The sequence below is a fragment of the Momordica charantia genome (genome assembly GCF_013281855.1).
Source record: "Momordica charantia cultivar OHB3-1 chromosome 9 unlocalized genomic scaffold, Mcharantia_2.0 BLBB01000009.1, whole genome shotgun sequence".
Taxonomy (NCBI): domain Eukaryota; kingdom Viridiplantae; phylum Streptophyta; class Magnoliopsida; order Cucurbitales; family Cucurbitaceae; genus Momordica; species Momordica charantia.
Window position 1 is genome coordinate 10,969,537 of NW_028275167.1, and position 16,164 is coordinate 10,985,700.

General features: G+C 33.5%; 2 protein-coding genes across 2 annotated transcripts; both read right to left on the reverse strand.

Annotated features, from left to right (window-relative positions):
- Positions 1-1,419: 1,419 nt before the first annotated feature.
- Positions 1,420-3,933, reverse strand: LOC111023983 (DNA-directed RNA polymerases I, II, and III subunit RPABC5-like). The gene is made up of 4 exons (XM_022301528.2): positions 3,641-3,933; positions 3,493-3,557; positions 2,893-2,987; positions 1,420-1,688 (listed from the first exon to the last, which is right to left on the reverse strand). The coding sequence occupies exons 1-4, from the start codon at positions 3,674-3,676 to the stop codon at positions 1,642-1,644; spliced, it is 243 nt and encodes an 80-aa protein (XP_022157220.1). The 5' UTR covers positions 3,677-3,933; the 3' UTR covers positions 1,420-1,641.
- Positions 3,934-4,593: 660 nt separating this feature from the next.
- LOC111023975 (Mitochondrial import inner membrane translocase subunit Tim17/Tim22/Tim23 family protein) lies at positions 4,594-15,164 on the reverse strand. The gene is made up of 4 exons (XM_022301520.2): positions 14,861-15,164; positions 14,565-14,678; positions 10,439-10,543; positions 4,594-5,059 (listed from the first exon to the last, which is right to left on the reverse strand). The coding sequence occupies exons 1-4, from the start codon at positions 14,979-14,981 to the stop codon at positions 4,800-4,802; spliced, it is 600 nt and encodes a 199-aa protein (XP_022157212.1). The 5' UTR covers positions 14,982-15,164; the 3' UTR covers positions 4,594-4,799.
- Positions 15,165-16,164: the final 1,000 nt, after the last annotated feature.

Sequence of the window (16,164 nt, forward strand, 5' to 3'; positions counted from 1 at the left end):
CATGGAAGGGAGAAGAAAAGGGAAAGATAAAAAAGAAATGGAAAAAAAATTATAGAGATAAAGTAGGGAAGGTTGAAAAATGGATGGATAGAAGAATGAAAGTTAATGTATAAAAGGATAAAAGAATAATAAATAAATATTTTCTCGATTAATGTGTGAAATTGAATTTTTTTTTTTTAAATCTATGTATGTCGGATTTCGATCGGTTTAGAGGGTATTTTTCTGAGGTTCGGTCGGTCGGAGCGGTTTGTCGGTCAACTTTGTACACCTCTACTCCAATGTCATCTTTGTTGTATTAAATTGATTGTTTTACTTCGTCTATCTCCACCACTTTAAAATTATAATATTTCATACTTCAAAATTTTTCTACAATTATTTCATCTTATATATATCGTGTTCAATTAAAGACTAGAGTTTGATTAAAAATTATTAATAAAATATTTTTGAGCAAATGATTCGACTTTAATTTACTAATTCAAATACTTTCTATCAATTTTCATTTTTTCACCTACAACGATATTTCTATAAATATATTACTTATATTTTTAGATATGATGGTTAAAAGTCATCGATTATAGTCTAATTAAATTACAGTTAAAATTTTACTAATTTAAACAATTTTTATAAATTTTCACAATTTCCGTAATTTTTCCCAAAATATTTGTCGACATCAATATTTCCATCAGCATTTCTGTAAAATCGAGACCTCGATATTTCTTTGACATTTCAATACCGGCTTTGGATTTTATCTTTCCTGACAAAATTATAACAATGCCGACAATGAAGGACGTCCCAATTTAGAATAGTGGATTTTGGAAAATTTAATCTCACTCGCTCTCGTAAATATGGTTCTAGTTTGTCAGCAGAAGGAGAGAAAACAGAAATTTCAAAATTGAATTTCAATTTCAAATAAACAAATTAATTTTAATACATTAGTATGGCATAGATTGAATATTTATTTTAATCTAAAATATTATTAATTTATTTATTTGTTAGAATTAGTATTTTACACTATTATATAATTTATAATATTTAAATTTTAACAAAAAAAATAAAATGAGTTTATAACATGAAATAGTTCATTAATCAAAGTTTTTTATCTTTTTAAATACAACCCTACATTTTAAAGTTTTGGATTCAAAATCTAAAAACATAAAAATAAAAAAAAAATTGCTAGAATTCAATGAATCTGAAATAAGCAAATTATCTACCAAACAAGTCTTCAACCTTTTAAAAAGAAATCACACAAAAAAGAAAAACGATGTCATGAGCGCAGTTCATCCTCTGAAATTTTTCATAAAACTCCCACAATATTAATAAAGTATTTTCATTTTATTGCAACAAAAGAATTGATCTTTAAAATTGCACCCATCAATAGCAAAAGTAGTCAAAGAATTACTTCCTAAAAATTTACCATGGTTAAAACTATACTCCTAAGCATTGTATCCAACTCCAAAACACTGACAAAGTAATAATTTTGGAGTAAAATTGCAACAGTTTTGTAAGTTTACTTTGGAGGAACCTCAATCGATCACAACACAACTGAATTTTTGCAAATTTTCCGTAATATAAAAAAAATAAAAAATAAAAACAGAAATCTGTATGCTTTCTTGTACACTCCACACAATATCCTCCATTGTGTCACTTCTCTTCTTGTTCATCATTTTCATCATTCATAAAGAAATTAGCTACAATAAAACATAAGAATGATAAGAATGATATGGTATAACTTTTAAAATAGTTCAAAATTAAACATACTTTTAATTAATTATAAATATTTTTTCCTATTTTTGCAGCACTATTTTAAATGTCAAAAACATTTCAAATGAAACACACATATATATATGAGAGTATTTATTTAGTGTTTTGTTTCCTCAAAATGTCATTTTCATTCTCGAATATTACACATTTGTTAGGAAACTAGTTTCCATCTTCCTTCAACACAAAATTTGTAACAACAAACCAATTAATTAATGCGTCGTTAACTCGTTAGGTAGAGTATGATTCAACTATTATGGTGTTAGTAACCTTTTATAAATTATAAGTTTCAAATCTTGATTCAATATTACAAAATAAAAATAAAAATCAAGTAGGGTCGAATTAAATTGACAACTTAAATATAACCCAAGTAGCAAAAATATTAGACTCTCTCTTAAAAAGTTGTACCTTTTTTTTGTATATTTTTATTTAAATTTTAATACACAAAAAAGAAAAACAAGTCTAATTGAATTACAAATTGTATTCCTATAGTTTAATCTTCTCGCACATTAAAATAAATAAAAAATAAAAAAGGCACTTTTTTATCACTTACTAATTATTTATTAACTTTTATTTATTCATATAAGTAGATAATTAATCTTTTTTTTTTGTTTTTTTCAACAATTGCAGAGGTAGGGTTCGAATTATCGGCTTTTGGGATGACAATAGTTGCTTTACCAATTTGAAATATGTTCGAATTGGCCTACTATAAGTCAATCCAAACACAACTCAAATGGATAAAGCACCTATTAATATTCTAAAAGTCGATGATTCTTCGAGCACCTGCATACCCACATTGTTGAACTCTAAAAAAAAAAAAAAAAAAAAAAAAAAAAAAACTCTATTAATCTACATGTGTTCTAATTTTTGTTATATTTACCAATGTTTTTTAGTTGCTATTTTTTTCTAATATTTTTTCTAAATTATGTTAGATTTACATGTTATTCGGTATCAAACCTTAGCCTAGATAAATAGTTACACGTATTAAATATCGGTTTGACTTCATAACACGTTTATATAAAGCCTAACCTATAAGCAAAAATTATCTGACAAGAATCATAAAGTACATTTGCGATCGATTTCATGTACAAAACAAATTAGAAAACCTTTAACAGAATAGCGGGAGAGTCTTACGATTGTACTCAAGAAGCCTCTCAATGAAATTGACTGTCGTGATGAGCATTTGCCTACAACAATAACGGACTAATCCTAGACGATCCAAAACACCGCTATAAAAAAAATTTAGAATATTACCATTCAAATAAAGAAACATAGATACATTATAACATCATTAATTTTCATAAGAATATTTATACTCGAACTAATTAATCAAATAACTTATATAGATGACCATAAAAAGAACCATATACATGCCCGACACCAATACTAAAAATAGAAAAATTTGTCGAATCTCAGTAAGATAGGATCTCACTTCTCAATACCTAAATATTTTTCAAAAACCATAGAATCGTTTTTACTCCCCGTAACACTATGAAATAATCTCTTTGATTAGTCAAATCAAAACATAATAAATTGAATCTACAATAATTTACTTACAAAATTAAAGAGTCCAAAATCAGGACCCAAGAAAAGAAGAAAGAAATTAAAGAAAACAAAGATCTTGCTAAAATTCAAAGCATATACATATAATAATAATAATAATTGGTAGATAGAAAGCAAATAAATAATTGAAGTAAAGAAAATAAATGAGAAATGTTTGCATAAAGCAATTACCTTTCATCAAGACCATTATCATCTCGAAGCAAATCAAGATAACTTTCCCATCTATTTCCGATCACCTAATAATCAATAATTTGGCAAAGAAAAAAAGATTGATGATTTTAATTAATTAAACATAAATAACACAGAAAATGGAAATTACCTTGCCGCAGGTAAAGCAACGAACTGGGATTAACATCTTCAGCTTCTAACTATTAATTTCTTCTGCTGCTTTTCAACTCTGTGAATTGTGATTCCCACCATGATTAAATCATCTATTTATATTCCTTCGTTTGTTGTTATCAGTTGACAGTTAAGTTAGTTTTTTGCTGCATTTATGTATTTTTAGATATAGCGAAAGTTTGAAATCCAAATCAATTCTAATATAAATACACTAACAAAAATGTGTCTTCTTTTTTACTTAAAAGTTGTGACATTTTTTAAGATACTGCAGTCTAAATTCTATTACTCGTATACTTTTCAATTAGTTAAGAATCGAAATAACAGTTTAATTAAGTATTAAAATGTGGATGTCGACGAAGATGGCCGAATCTAATCAATTTTATGAATATATAAATAACATATCGATATTGGCTATTAGTTTTTGCAGAATAATTATGAGAATCGAGAAACTTATAAAAATCATTTCCATTAATGAATAAGTAGCTCTAAATCTTATCATTAGTGTATATATGTAAATATATTTTATGGATATTTTAATCCTCAATATATTTGGATAGTTGATTTATTTTGAGTGATCTTCCATTTAGTTATAGTGAAGAAGGTAATACAAATAAAGTTGGAATGTAATGATATGTTATAATCTTTTAAAAAATTAAACAATATAAGCAACATAATTAAATTCATTGATGGTATAAATCAAAATAATAATGATAAAATATTGAAGCAGACTGTGAACAAACTTTGATTTGTCTTAGCAAATCCTGGTAACCAAACATCCCCTAATTTATTTCGATTTTTCTATAAGCAAAGTTGACATTACACTGCTACAATAATTTCAAACTAGGCCGAATATTAATCAATCTCCATCTCACTACTATCCCTCAGCCTAATCTTACTCTCCAACTAAAATAAAATAAAGAAAAAAATATGGAATTAAGCAGCGAAAATTAGAGCAACATTAAGATTATAAATATAATTTGTACTGTTTCAACGAAGAAAAATGTAATGCAGAACATGCAACAAGATTTTTGTTTCCTTCGTTTTTTGACAAATATTAGCATTCTCTTCTTATTATCATAATCCCCACCGTATGGTATAATCTCACTGATAAGAAAGAAGCCAAAAAAAGAAAAAAAACCTCAAGGTTCCTTTTTGTTTAATTGTCCAAGTGTCCTCTGTGCATACAGCTGTTGCTCCCGAGCTTGTTTAGCAGCCAAAGCTTCCTCATCAAGAACTTGGATAGGGGACCATTCCGGTAATTTCATCCAATTACGACTTTCCTCGAATACCGATTCCTTGTAGCTTCTGAAAGTGGGTCTTAGTTTGAGAGTGGCATAATCGAATGTTGTCCCAACGACGGTGAACATCAACGAGTATCTAACAGAGCCGAGCTGCCCACCTAGTAGCATAGCATGTCAAAGAGAATATATAATTGTATACAGGAGATTCTAATATTCAAACCTTTGCAGCACAGATCACAATTCATTTGTAGCATTTCATCTCTACAAGTCTAAGAGCAATGAAATTAGTCACATTTTGGCCCAAAGAGAAAAATGATCCACCAAAAAACTAAATATCATTCCATCACAACCAAACAATTAAATTTTGTCTACTTCGGGGAATCAGTGAGATTCTGGGAAGACACTTTGGATTGACTCTTCTCCATTGTCTATATTTTTTCCGAACTTGTATTTCATTTCTACCCAGGAAAAGTCAATAGCAGATTGTTGGATTTCAGAGGCCATGACCTGGGACATTGGAATGAGAAGGAATCTTTTTGGTAGAGAGCTTGAGAGGTGGGCGATTTTTACTGGAAAACTAGAAGGTGTGGTTATTGGCCAAGGTAGAGATTCTTTATGGTGGAATTCAGACAGCAAGTGTACTTTTTCTGAGAATTCTGCCTTCCTTGCAATCGCTTCCCCCCTCCCCCAAGCTGAATACAGCCCCTGCTTCCCTCATCTCGAATTTTAAGGTCCCAAAGAAGGTAAAGTTTTTCCTTAGGACTCTATTTTATAGGGGAATAAATACCGTCGAGAAAACCCAAAGGAAGTTACCCCATTGGACCCTCTCCCCTTCAGTTTGCAGAATGTGTTAAGAGTGCAAAAATGGTGGACCACCTCTTCCTTCATTGTACCTTTGCAACAAGGGCTTGGAACTATGTGGCATCTCTCCTAGACCTCGCCCTCTGCGTTCCAAAGAGAATTGATGCTTTTTTAGCGGAAGGTTTTGGTGGCTCAATGCTAAAAGGAAAAGCATATGTTTTCTGGAATTGTGCTACTAGAGCACTTCTATGGCTGCTATGGAAGGAATGGAACTATAGACTTTTTGAAGAGAAAGAGGCCTATTTTGACTCTTTTAGTGTGAATACAAAGCATACAGCTTCTTGGTGGGCTTCGATGGACTTCGATTCATAAGAAAGTTTTTTGTAACTATGGTTTCCTCTTGATTCTACAGAGCTGGAATTCCTTGATTGTATAGTCCCCTTGGGGAGGGTTCCCTCGACCCTCTGCTGCTCCACTAGGCTGTTTTTCTGCCATTGTTTTGGGCTCCTCTTGATTTTGAATACAATCTTTCTGTTTCTTATAAAAAAAAACAATTAAATTTTGTTAATAGAAAGTTAGGAATGGCTTCTAAAGGTATTTGGGGCTATTAGTAGAATAGTAAGGATAGGTTAGTAATTAGATAGGGAAGTTGTTAAGGGGGTTGTTATAAATATAGCGAGGAAAAAGGTAGTTGGCCTCTCGAAGTGCTAAGGGATTATTGTAATCTTCTATCCTTTTATTTTTTAATCTATTATAGTTATTTGGCTCCTATCAAGTGGCATCAGAGCATCATTGTAATCTTCTATCCTTTTATTTTTCAATCTATTAATAGTTATTTGGTTCCTATCAAGTGGTACCAGAGCATCGATTCTGGCCATGGTTCTTGCATTTGAGTCAGTGCTGGAGGTATAGAGATTGTTGATGGAAATGATGGAACATTCAAAGGAAGTGCTTCGAATACTCAAAAAAATACAAAACAGGCTTGTGAAGTGCATAGCAAAGCCGATTGGAGTGGAAAAAGAGGCATCATATAGGGAAGGATTAACTGCGAAGAAATCCATCCTAAAGTCAGTGGGTTGTCAGATGCAAGGGCAAGAGTGGCTAGAAGGCGGCGACCATACCGAAGAACGCCGACTAGAGCATGATGGAAAATCAATTGAGGTTATGGAAATACTTTTCGTGTAGGGATTTCTTGAGACCAGACGAGAAGAACTGTCCTCAACCAGAGTATGAGGAGGCTACAAAAAAAAAAAAAAGAAGGCATCAAACCCAATAAAGGAGGTTCAAAAAGAAGAATGAAGGAGAAATCATATGACAAAATAAGGAACAACAAGATTCCAGATAGGATCAGATTTGCACGGTGGTTTTTTGATGAAGAAGCGGCAGAAAGAGAAGAGGGAACGAATATCCAGAAGGAAGGTTCGAATACTATGGAAAGAAGAATAGCTTATAGTCCGGGCGAAATTCGAAGATTGGGCGCAAGAGAACTGGGAAGATAAGTGTTGCGATGGAGGTTGGATTTCTTAAGGGAGGTCAGTCATGTTTGGTTCCATTGCAAGCAACAAAAACTTGGAGGGGAAGAGGTTTTAGTAATCCTAAAGCTCGGGGAAAAGTGGAAAGTCATGACGAAAATGAAAGAAAAAGGAGACAAGACTGATGGATGACATCACCAGCAAATGCATGAGTGGTCGAAGCTACAAGAATGGCGCCGCCTACGTCCTAAAATGCCGAAGGAGAGAAGAGAAGCTGCATGTGTTTGCTGCCCTAATATTGCAGCAGTTGAAGAAGGCAAGGGGAATGGGCTAAAATTAAATATGCAAAGACCCACTCCTTAAGGCAAATAAGTATTCTACAAGGTGGGATACAAGATTGGCTTTGGGGCTGGTTAACCTCAATTTTAAACCTAAAATCCAACCCGTAACATAACCCTACCCATGATAACAGAAATCCCTGGCCATCAATGGGAAACTTCATCTAAACGACAAATTCCCCATCAAGCAACCTGTTGTTGCCGTCTACCTTTTCTGCACTCGCTGTCGTCCACGACTTGGGGCACCCACTATTGTCGTCAATCGTCAGCCATCACCCTTCTGTCACAAACTGTCGCCACACCAACCCTACGCTGCCACTGTCATTATTGTGTTTGCATGCGCTGCCGACCATCGGTTATTGTCATCGTCATACGTCTGCCTACTTAAGTGTTGGCCACCATCTGGCACCGCCACTGCCCCGCAAACTTGCACACCGTCGCCACCATCTGGCGCACCTTGCCACATGCCACTGGCCACCACCACCTACCACACAACCCACTGTAATCTGCACACATCGCCCGTCGCTGTCCATCGCATACCAATCAAAACAGCAAATTCAACTAGGGTTTGTTATATGGCTAGGTTTCTAATTTTGTTGGGGTTAAAAAAGGTATATTTATTTTTGTTTAACCACACCTTGAGGGCAAGGTGTGTTTCAAGGGCAGGGTAGTGTTAACAATGTCTTTTAAGGGTATTAAGAGTTCTTAGTAGAATAGCAAGAGTAGGCTAATAATTAGATAGGGAAGTTGTTAAGGAGAGTTGTTATAAATATAGTGAGGAGAAAGAGAGGGAGGTAGGCAATGATTCAATGTGGTTTAAGCTTGAGGAGATAATCCTTGAGAAGGAAAGTTCTTGGCCTCTTGAAGTGCTAAGAGATTATTGTAATCTTCTATCCTTTATTTTCCAATTTATAATGGTTAGGGTTCCGATCATGGAACAAGTGGACAAGATACTTAACAAGCATTATCTTTTTTTCTTTTTTTGGAATAAAAAAAGAACTTCATGAATGAAATAATACAAAAGGGCATCTAAAAAATAGCCAAACAAAAAGGAGTCAAACTAAAAGAACGGGCTCCAATCTAACAAGATCAAACCTAATGAGTAATTACAAATGGTTTTGGGCACCGAAATCCAAAGGAAAACATGAAAACTAAGCAAGAGCCTAAATGTCAAGAGAGGTTCTTCATCACCTTTTTCTTTTTTATAACTGGGAGTTGGATCTTTGCTCCCCTATACCCAGGGACACCTGTGCCCGCCCCAAGGCTCAGACACGAGAAACGGGTTCTTCGTCACCTTCCATTCCATGACAAGGGTTGGTTTTTGTGGCAAGTGGGTTTCTTAATTGTTCTATGGTGCTTGTGGATAGAATTATCTTGCTCCAACGGCAGGGGTGTAATTGGTTCAATTTGGCTGGGTTTGGAGGCTGAATCAAAACTGAGCCGATAATTTTTTAATAAAATAATTAAAACCAAATCGAACCACCCAACTGACAAAAGCCACACGGTTGAACCATTGTCAGTTCGATTTGGCGTTTACCCATTCAGCTGATCAATGATATAGCCACAAGAGTTTGTGTCAATTTGTACGGGTGAAGTCCCTTTTTTTTTTTGCAGGTGTGGGTCAATTTTTGCCACATTAGATTTGTTCAACAGCCTTTTTTTCTATTTTTCTTTCTTTGCCAATCAATCTCTAGAACTTGGTTGTTAAAAAAGACCTCAAAATTGGGCAGCGTTTTTTTCCATAATTGTAACTAATTAAGGAAGGAATGAGTCAAGGAAGAAGATGACGAGATTTGACCATGCAGAGATCTCACCTCGACATTACATGGATCGAGGAAGGAGACGACGAGATTTCACAATTTAGAGATCTCACCTCAAATTTCACAGATCAAGGAACGAGACAACGAGATTTTACAATGCAGAGATCTAACTCTAGGATTCATAGATAGAGGAGTCGATTGAGGAAGGAGATGACGAGATTTAAACGATTAGAGATCTCACCTCTAGGATTTCACAGACGACGATTTCACGATTCGAAGATCTCACCTCTGAGATTTCACTGATTACGGGAGATGACAAGAACGATTCAGATACCTCACCTCTGGGATTTCACGAATTGAGGAATGAGACAACTAGATTTCACTTTTCGGATTTGATATTTGACAGGGTGCATATTTTCTATGTTTTGGGATTTGGTTCGACAACATTTTTTAAGAGATTTTTTTGGAATTTGGCTATTTGGGAAGAGATTTTCACGCATGAGAGGGGCTAGTTTTGAATAGATTGACATGGCTTGAGGACTTGCCCACGTTGTGAATGGAATAATAGATTGACATGAAGCAGCATAATTTTTTTCTTGCAGGCTCCCACACACTCAGTTCGGTTCAGCATGCAATCAGTTAGGCAAGTAAAAACCGAGCCAAACCGATTACTTTCGATTTTAACCTTGAACCAACTTGAACCCGAAAAGCAAACTGCACCAAAACCGATTCAGTGTCGGTTTCAGTCAGTTTTAATGATTTAATCGGCTTTGTCGGTTTTTCCTTGCACCTCTATCCAAGGGTGAAGGACCCAAATACATGATGTGTTGCCTATGAATCTCAACCAGTTCTAGTTCAACCTAGATAAGACCCTTCCTCGAGATCTTAGTCACTCAGGTCAGTAGAAAAATTCTCCACAAACATTTACAGAAAAATAAAATATCATCCTTTTACCTTTCTCCAATTCGTTCCTGTCCAAGAAACCAATTCATAACAAGAAACAAAAACATAACTAGACTTGTGTGATAACTCATCCAGAAACTCTCCACAATTTCAAGTAACCAATGATTATATGCACAATTTCTATAACAAGAATTACAGAAACAAGTTGAAATAACAGACTTGCTTCTGTTGGTGTGAGAGGAAGGGATGTGAAATTAACTAACCTTGAAGGCGTCCAAGAATAGCTCCGGTACCAAACCCAGCTATTGCAGAGTTCATAAGATCATCGGGTTCTGACTTTCGATAAACTCTAACAAACTCGCGTGCTCCTGTTCAATTTACAAAGTGGTAATGAGAAAAAGAGACGTAAAGAGAACTTTTAGTACACCTACCCATGATGAACAGCAAAAGATACTACGTTGTGATTAAAATGAGACATTTTCTTTATAATTTCCCATCAATTTCAAAATAACATCAAGTTCACAACGGTTTAACTTGAATCTTGAGAAATCTTTACTTGAAAGCTGAAACTAGTTTGTGATAACAAAAATATGCTTATACAATTATATGAATTGAGATTTAATATTCCAATTCAGGTCTCACTAGAAGTAGTCTAACTCAGATTTTTTTTTTATCTTTTCACTTTTTTTTTATAGAAAACATTTTCATTGATAAATGAAATAAAAACGGGTAAGAAACACTCCCAAAGGGAATACAAAAAACTTCTCTTTGGATATAAGGGAGTTTAAAGTATAGTTGAAAAAGGGAGGTAAATTTTTACACCAGTAAAAAGCTACGAAAAAGATAATTCTGAGAGTGCTTCGGCTGGTCTTTCCTTTCCTTGGAAGATTCTTGCATTTCTCTCGATCAAAATGACCTTATCGAGTTTATATGAAGTCTTACTGTGATATTTGTCAAGAAAAGAAAATCTAAATGGATTATGGTTTAAGTGACATAACTCAAAACACAAATCTGCTTCTTATCTAACTAGAATTATTCATCTATTTTACCCATAACATTAAATTAAATAATTAACCAGAAAACGAGTTTACAAAAATGTTACAAGCAAGTTTTATTTTTCATTTTCTAAAACCTACAAATTCACTTAGCTTCGAGCATCATATATTATTTTTAAAATGTAAAAATTTAAAAGGTGTATAATATTTTGAATACTCTATTAAATAAATAATGAATGTTTTTTTTTTATTTTGGGTAAGAAACATGTTTTCATTGATAATATGAAATAAATAATGAATGTTTATATATGTAGTTTAATTTAAGCTACATTTTTTTATTCATTTTTCAAAAAGAATAATTTTCAGAAGTTTAAATCATATAATTCAGAAGATAGTTTATTATACTAATCAAAATCATTATATTTATTGACTTGTTTAGAGAAAAGAAAAATATTTTGTGCAAAAAAATAAAATCTGGAGATACAAAAAGAACGTCAAAAGGTTTTCAAAATCCTTCATATTATCTGAATTGTACCTCAAAAGTAAAAACAGTTTTCTTGATTTCTGCATTAAATATTGTCAAGCTTAGATATTTTTTCATTCATTGTATTTGTCATTTTTGGAAACAGAACTATTACAGTTTTTTAACAAAGAAAACGAAGACTTCTATTATTTCTGAGAGCACTATTTTCAACAACCTTAATTTATAGGAACAGACATTCATTAAAAAAAACAACAGCACAAGCAAATTCTGCGGTAACAGTAGATATGGACAATCCTGGAAAAGCAATATTCTGCTTGAAAAAAGCTGCCCCAAACCCCCAACTGTTGAAAATCATAAATTATGGCATAATAACAGAAATCAACCATAAATGAGATCTAGAACAAAGTATTGAATAAATAGCACCAGATATTATATTGTGGCTGAATCTACCTTTCCTACAATACAAAATTGATGTAGGAGAGAGGTAAAAAACTATTAACAAATTTTAGCAAACAGTGACCCTCAATCCATAGGAGGTTCGGTGAATCCATAATCCAAATAAATCTATATGATGAAAGAATCCACTAGAATACCTTAAAGATATACGTGGTATACATCTCAATCCACAAGCCTTAACGTAGAGATATTTGCAAGAAGTATCTACATCTTTATTCCAAGTCTCTAAAGAAATGTTACCATAAGTATAACTACAGTTTTCTAAGCGCAACTGCGCAAGGTGGTGACAATTGACAATTGACAAGTCTCTTGATTGCCCTTAAGGCAAGAGACAAAAAGAGAAGACTTGGGTGTTGAGTGAAGTGGGGTGTATAATAAATAAATTCATATATGAAGTTAATTCATATATATAAATTAATAATTATATAAAGCCTTAAAGATCAAATACATCAAAATGTTATTCACATACAAAAACCAAGTTCTGCTAGTTCCAAATAAAATAAGAAAAGTTAAAATATAAAAAACAAAGAAACAAAAACAAAAGGGAAGAAATTTTATTATTTAAAAAAAAGACATTTATGGTTAAGGGAAAAAAACAGTGATGCTTAAAAAGAAGGAAGAACGTAAAAGAGACATTACTTAAATTAAACTATAAAATAAGAGAAGAATAAGAAGAATAAGAAGAAATGAGGAAAGGAATTGAAAAACAGAGCCTGCTGTCCTCGTGAGAATCGTCAATCATGAAAAAGAAAACAAAGTGGAAATGGTTGATTTCAATTGAAGGAAAAAGAAGCTATCACACCTCTCTAAATCTAAATCAACCTAAAGAATAAATTGTGGAAATTTTGAGAAGGAATTGAGGATAGTTGAACAATGGTTAAAAGAAGAGTCCTGCCGCACTTTTGTCTTATGTCTCAATCTTCAATGGTGAGACAGGTGAGTAGGAAATCAAGGATGTTCGTATGGGTTTTGTCAAGAATGACCAGTAGTTTATTTTTGTTATTTTTACTTAGAACTCTCTGCCTTCATGGCTTCATCCGTCCGCCAGCTATTCTCTCTGAGGAGTTCACATCACCATTATTCAACAATGGTGCAGGACACATAATGGTACACAACGGCGACACCATGTTGAAAGCACTCGTCATTGCTTCCTGCAAGGCACGCCTCGTGTGGCCTTGCATCAAAAGCAAACGTTTGGGTGCAACTTGAAAACATTAGTTGCAAATATTAAATAGAAGAATTTGTTATTCAAATTAAAATTTGATAGCAATCCTTTTTTTTTTTTTTGGATAGGAAACAATTTTACTGATGATACGAAATTATACAAAAGGATCAAACCCTATCCAATGAAGTTACAAAAAAACTTCTTCAATGGGATATAAGAGTCTTCAAGCCATAGTTGTTAAAAGGAAAAACATTTTTACACCATGTTAGAGCTAAAAAGGAAATATAATCAATCAAGTATTGTGGATAACTTTCCTTGTCCTTAAAAAGCATAGAGTTTCTCTATCTCCAAATGGACCAAATATATGCTCTTTTGTGGTGTTGCCAAAGGATTTCTTTTTCGTGTTTGAAGGGCTGATAAAGGAAAATTGAAGCCAACCAATCTCTTGTATTCTTCGGTAAAACCGTCACCCAGCAAAAAATGGATAACAAATGCTTCCAAATCACTGTAGAGAAGGGACAATCCATGAAAATATGAAATTGTGATTCAGAACTAGCTTTGCACAAGCAGCACCAAAAAGGAGAAATAGGCCACCAGGGGCATCATCTTTGCAGCTTGTCAAAAGTATTGAGGCATGAGTGACTTAATTCCCATATTAAAAACTTGACTTTTTGTATGCGTGGCCTTCCAAATCTTGATTTCTCATCCCTCAACCTCTAAGCTGTTATCTTCTATCAATATACTTACTTCATTTCTTATCAAAAAAAAAAAAATGTATACGTGGCCTTGATTCAAAAAGATCATATGTAAACCGAACATGGTGGAAGGTTTTGAGTCAAAAATTTTGCTGAGAAGCTGCCAAGTTTTTCTAGGTTCCATAGCCACAAATCAGCTCTATTTGATGGAGTAAAAATGAGGACAGTCAAGCTGATAATGATGACAATTCCTAAATTTCCTCCTCGTTGAGGTTTCTTCAAAAATTCATAGTCCATGATTGCAATCATTTTGAGGAACCACGTCCTTCTATGTCATGGGTTGTGAAATCTACGTCCCCAAATTCCAAAAGCGTGTAACATATTTGGATCACCCAATTACAAATTAAATAAACCGAGCTAATAACATGCTGAATCCTCGATCCAGGAAAGGAATGTATCATTGAAAGAATGCTCAATGAAATGAAAGAATGCTCTGATTGGTTCAATTTCCTAATTAAAATAACATTCAACGACTCCAATTACAATAAAATCTTTCATAAGCAAAAACTTTTGAACATTGAAATGAAAACTTACCACAGTAGCAAGCAGTGACAATGGATAAATTTGCAGCATATGTTGCAGAAATGTTCGCCAGGCCATGAACTTTCCGATACTTGGACACTAGCCCAGCTCCTCCCCCAACAAACCCTGTAGGCAAAAAGTATATATAATGGATGAGTTTTCAGGTGTTTCTAGAGATAAAAACTCGAAGTTAAAAAATTTTATTGATAAAGAATCTTGAAGCTTGAGATCCAACACGTTCTAAGCTTTGTCGGATAGGAAGACTATGAAAATGAATAATAAGAGAGTTTAAGAAAACGGATACAGACCTGCGAGAAGGGTGGGAAAAAAGATGCGCTGCTTCCAATCGCCATAGTTTGAAGAAGAAGAAGAAGAAGAAGAAGAAGAGGGAGTCTCTGAATCTAGGGTTTTTGGAGTCTCTGAATCCATGGCAGTTTTAGAGAGCAAGCTTACTGAATTAAGTGAATTTATTGTCCAACGCCAAAATGCGTATGATCGATCGAACTAACTAATAAAAAGAAAGCACCAGTCATCATCACTCATCGGTTTTCTTTCGGGTGATTTAGGTGACTCGTTCGTTGGTGGTACGAAAATATGAATCTTAAAACAAGGGATTTAACGAAATAAAAGTTGCCAATATCAACTTAACTTACCGAGCAAAAGCCATCCGCGGCATATACCTCCGAGGGCCGTGAGTTCAATTTCAGATAAAAATCATTGATTTTTAAAATTTACCAATTTAATGAGAATCAACTTTCTCAAATTATTTGGGTTTAATGCTCAGATAACTCTGTCAAAACTTACAAATTTAGAATAATTCTGATGTCAATTATTTTCATACCAAAAATGCATGTATTTTCTAATTCGTTTGACACATGAGATTATTTTTTCTTAGAAATTTTCAAATGAAAATCTATCCAATAATAAATTTTGTCACATTTTAAAGTTCAAGGTGAAAATTTAACATTATCCAATTGTAACGAGATGGCAACGGGACGGGGATGAGGGGTCATCCCCATCCTCAATTGGAAAATTTTTCCCCATCCCTGCCCCGTCCCATTATAAATATATTTTTAAAATTTTTAAATTAATTTTTGTTATTAAGTGAACAAAAGCTAGATGGGCTAGATGGGCTTTTAGCTTGAGGTTTTTTTTAAAAAAAAAATAAAAAGTATTTATAAAATTAATATATATTAATATTATTATATAAAAAAATAAAAAAAGTAATAAAATATTAAACGCCACGGGGACAGGGACGAGGCGGGGAATCCTCCCCTCATCCCCACCCTGTCCTTGTTGGGACCCCAACATCAATTGAAATCCCCAGTTTGACCTCGTCCCTGGTCAAACCAAGAATTCCCCAACCCGATTGGGTCGGGTACTTACGGGGATCGGGTCCCGCAGGCTTTTTTGCCATCCCTACGTACAAATTGATACACGTCGTCAAGTTCTAATATAAAATTGATATTTTTGCATTACGTTTATATGTATGTGTGCCCCTTTAACATAGAATTCTAGATTCGTCACTCTTGCTACATAACATTAATATAACATATCGAACATGAGCATATTTTGAGCATATTTTTAAAGTTTGTAATATATGCTTCTCAAA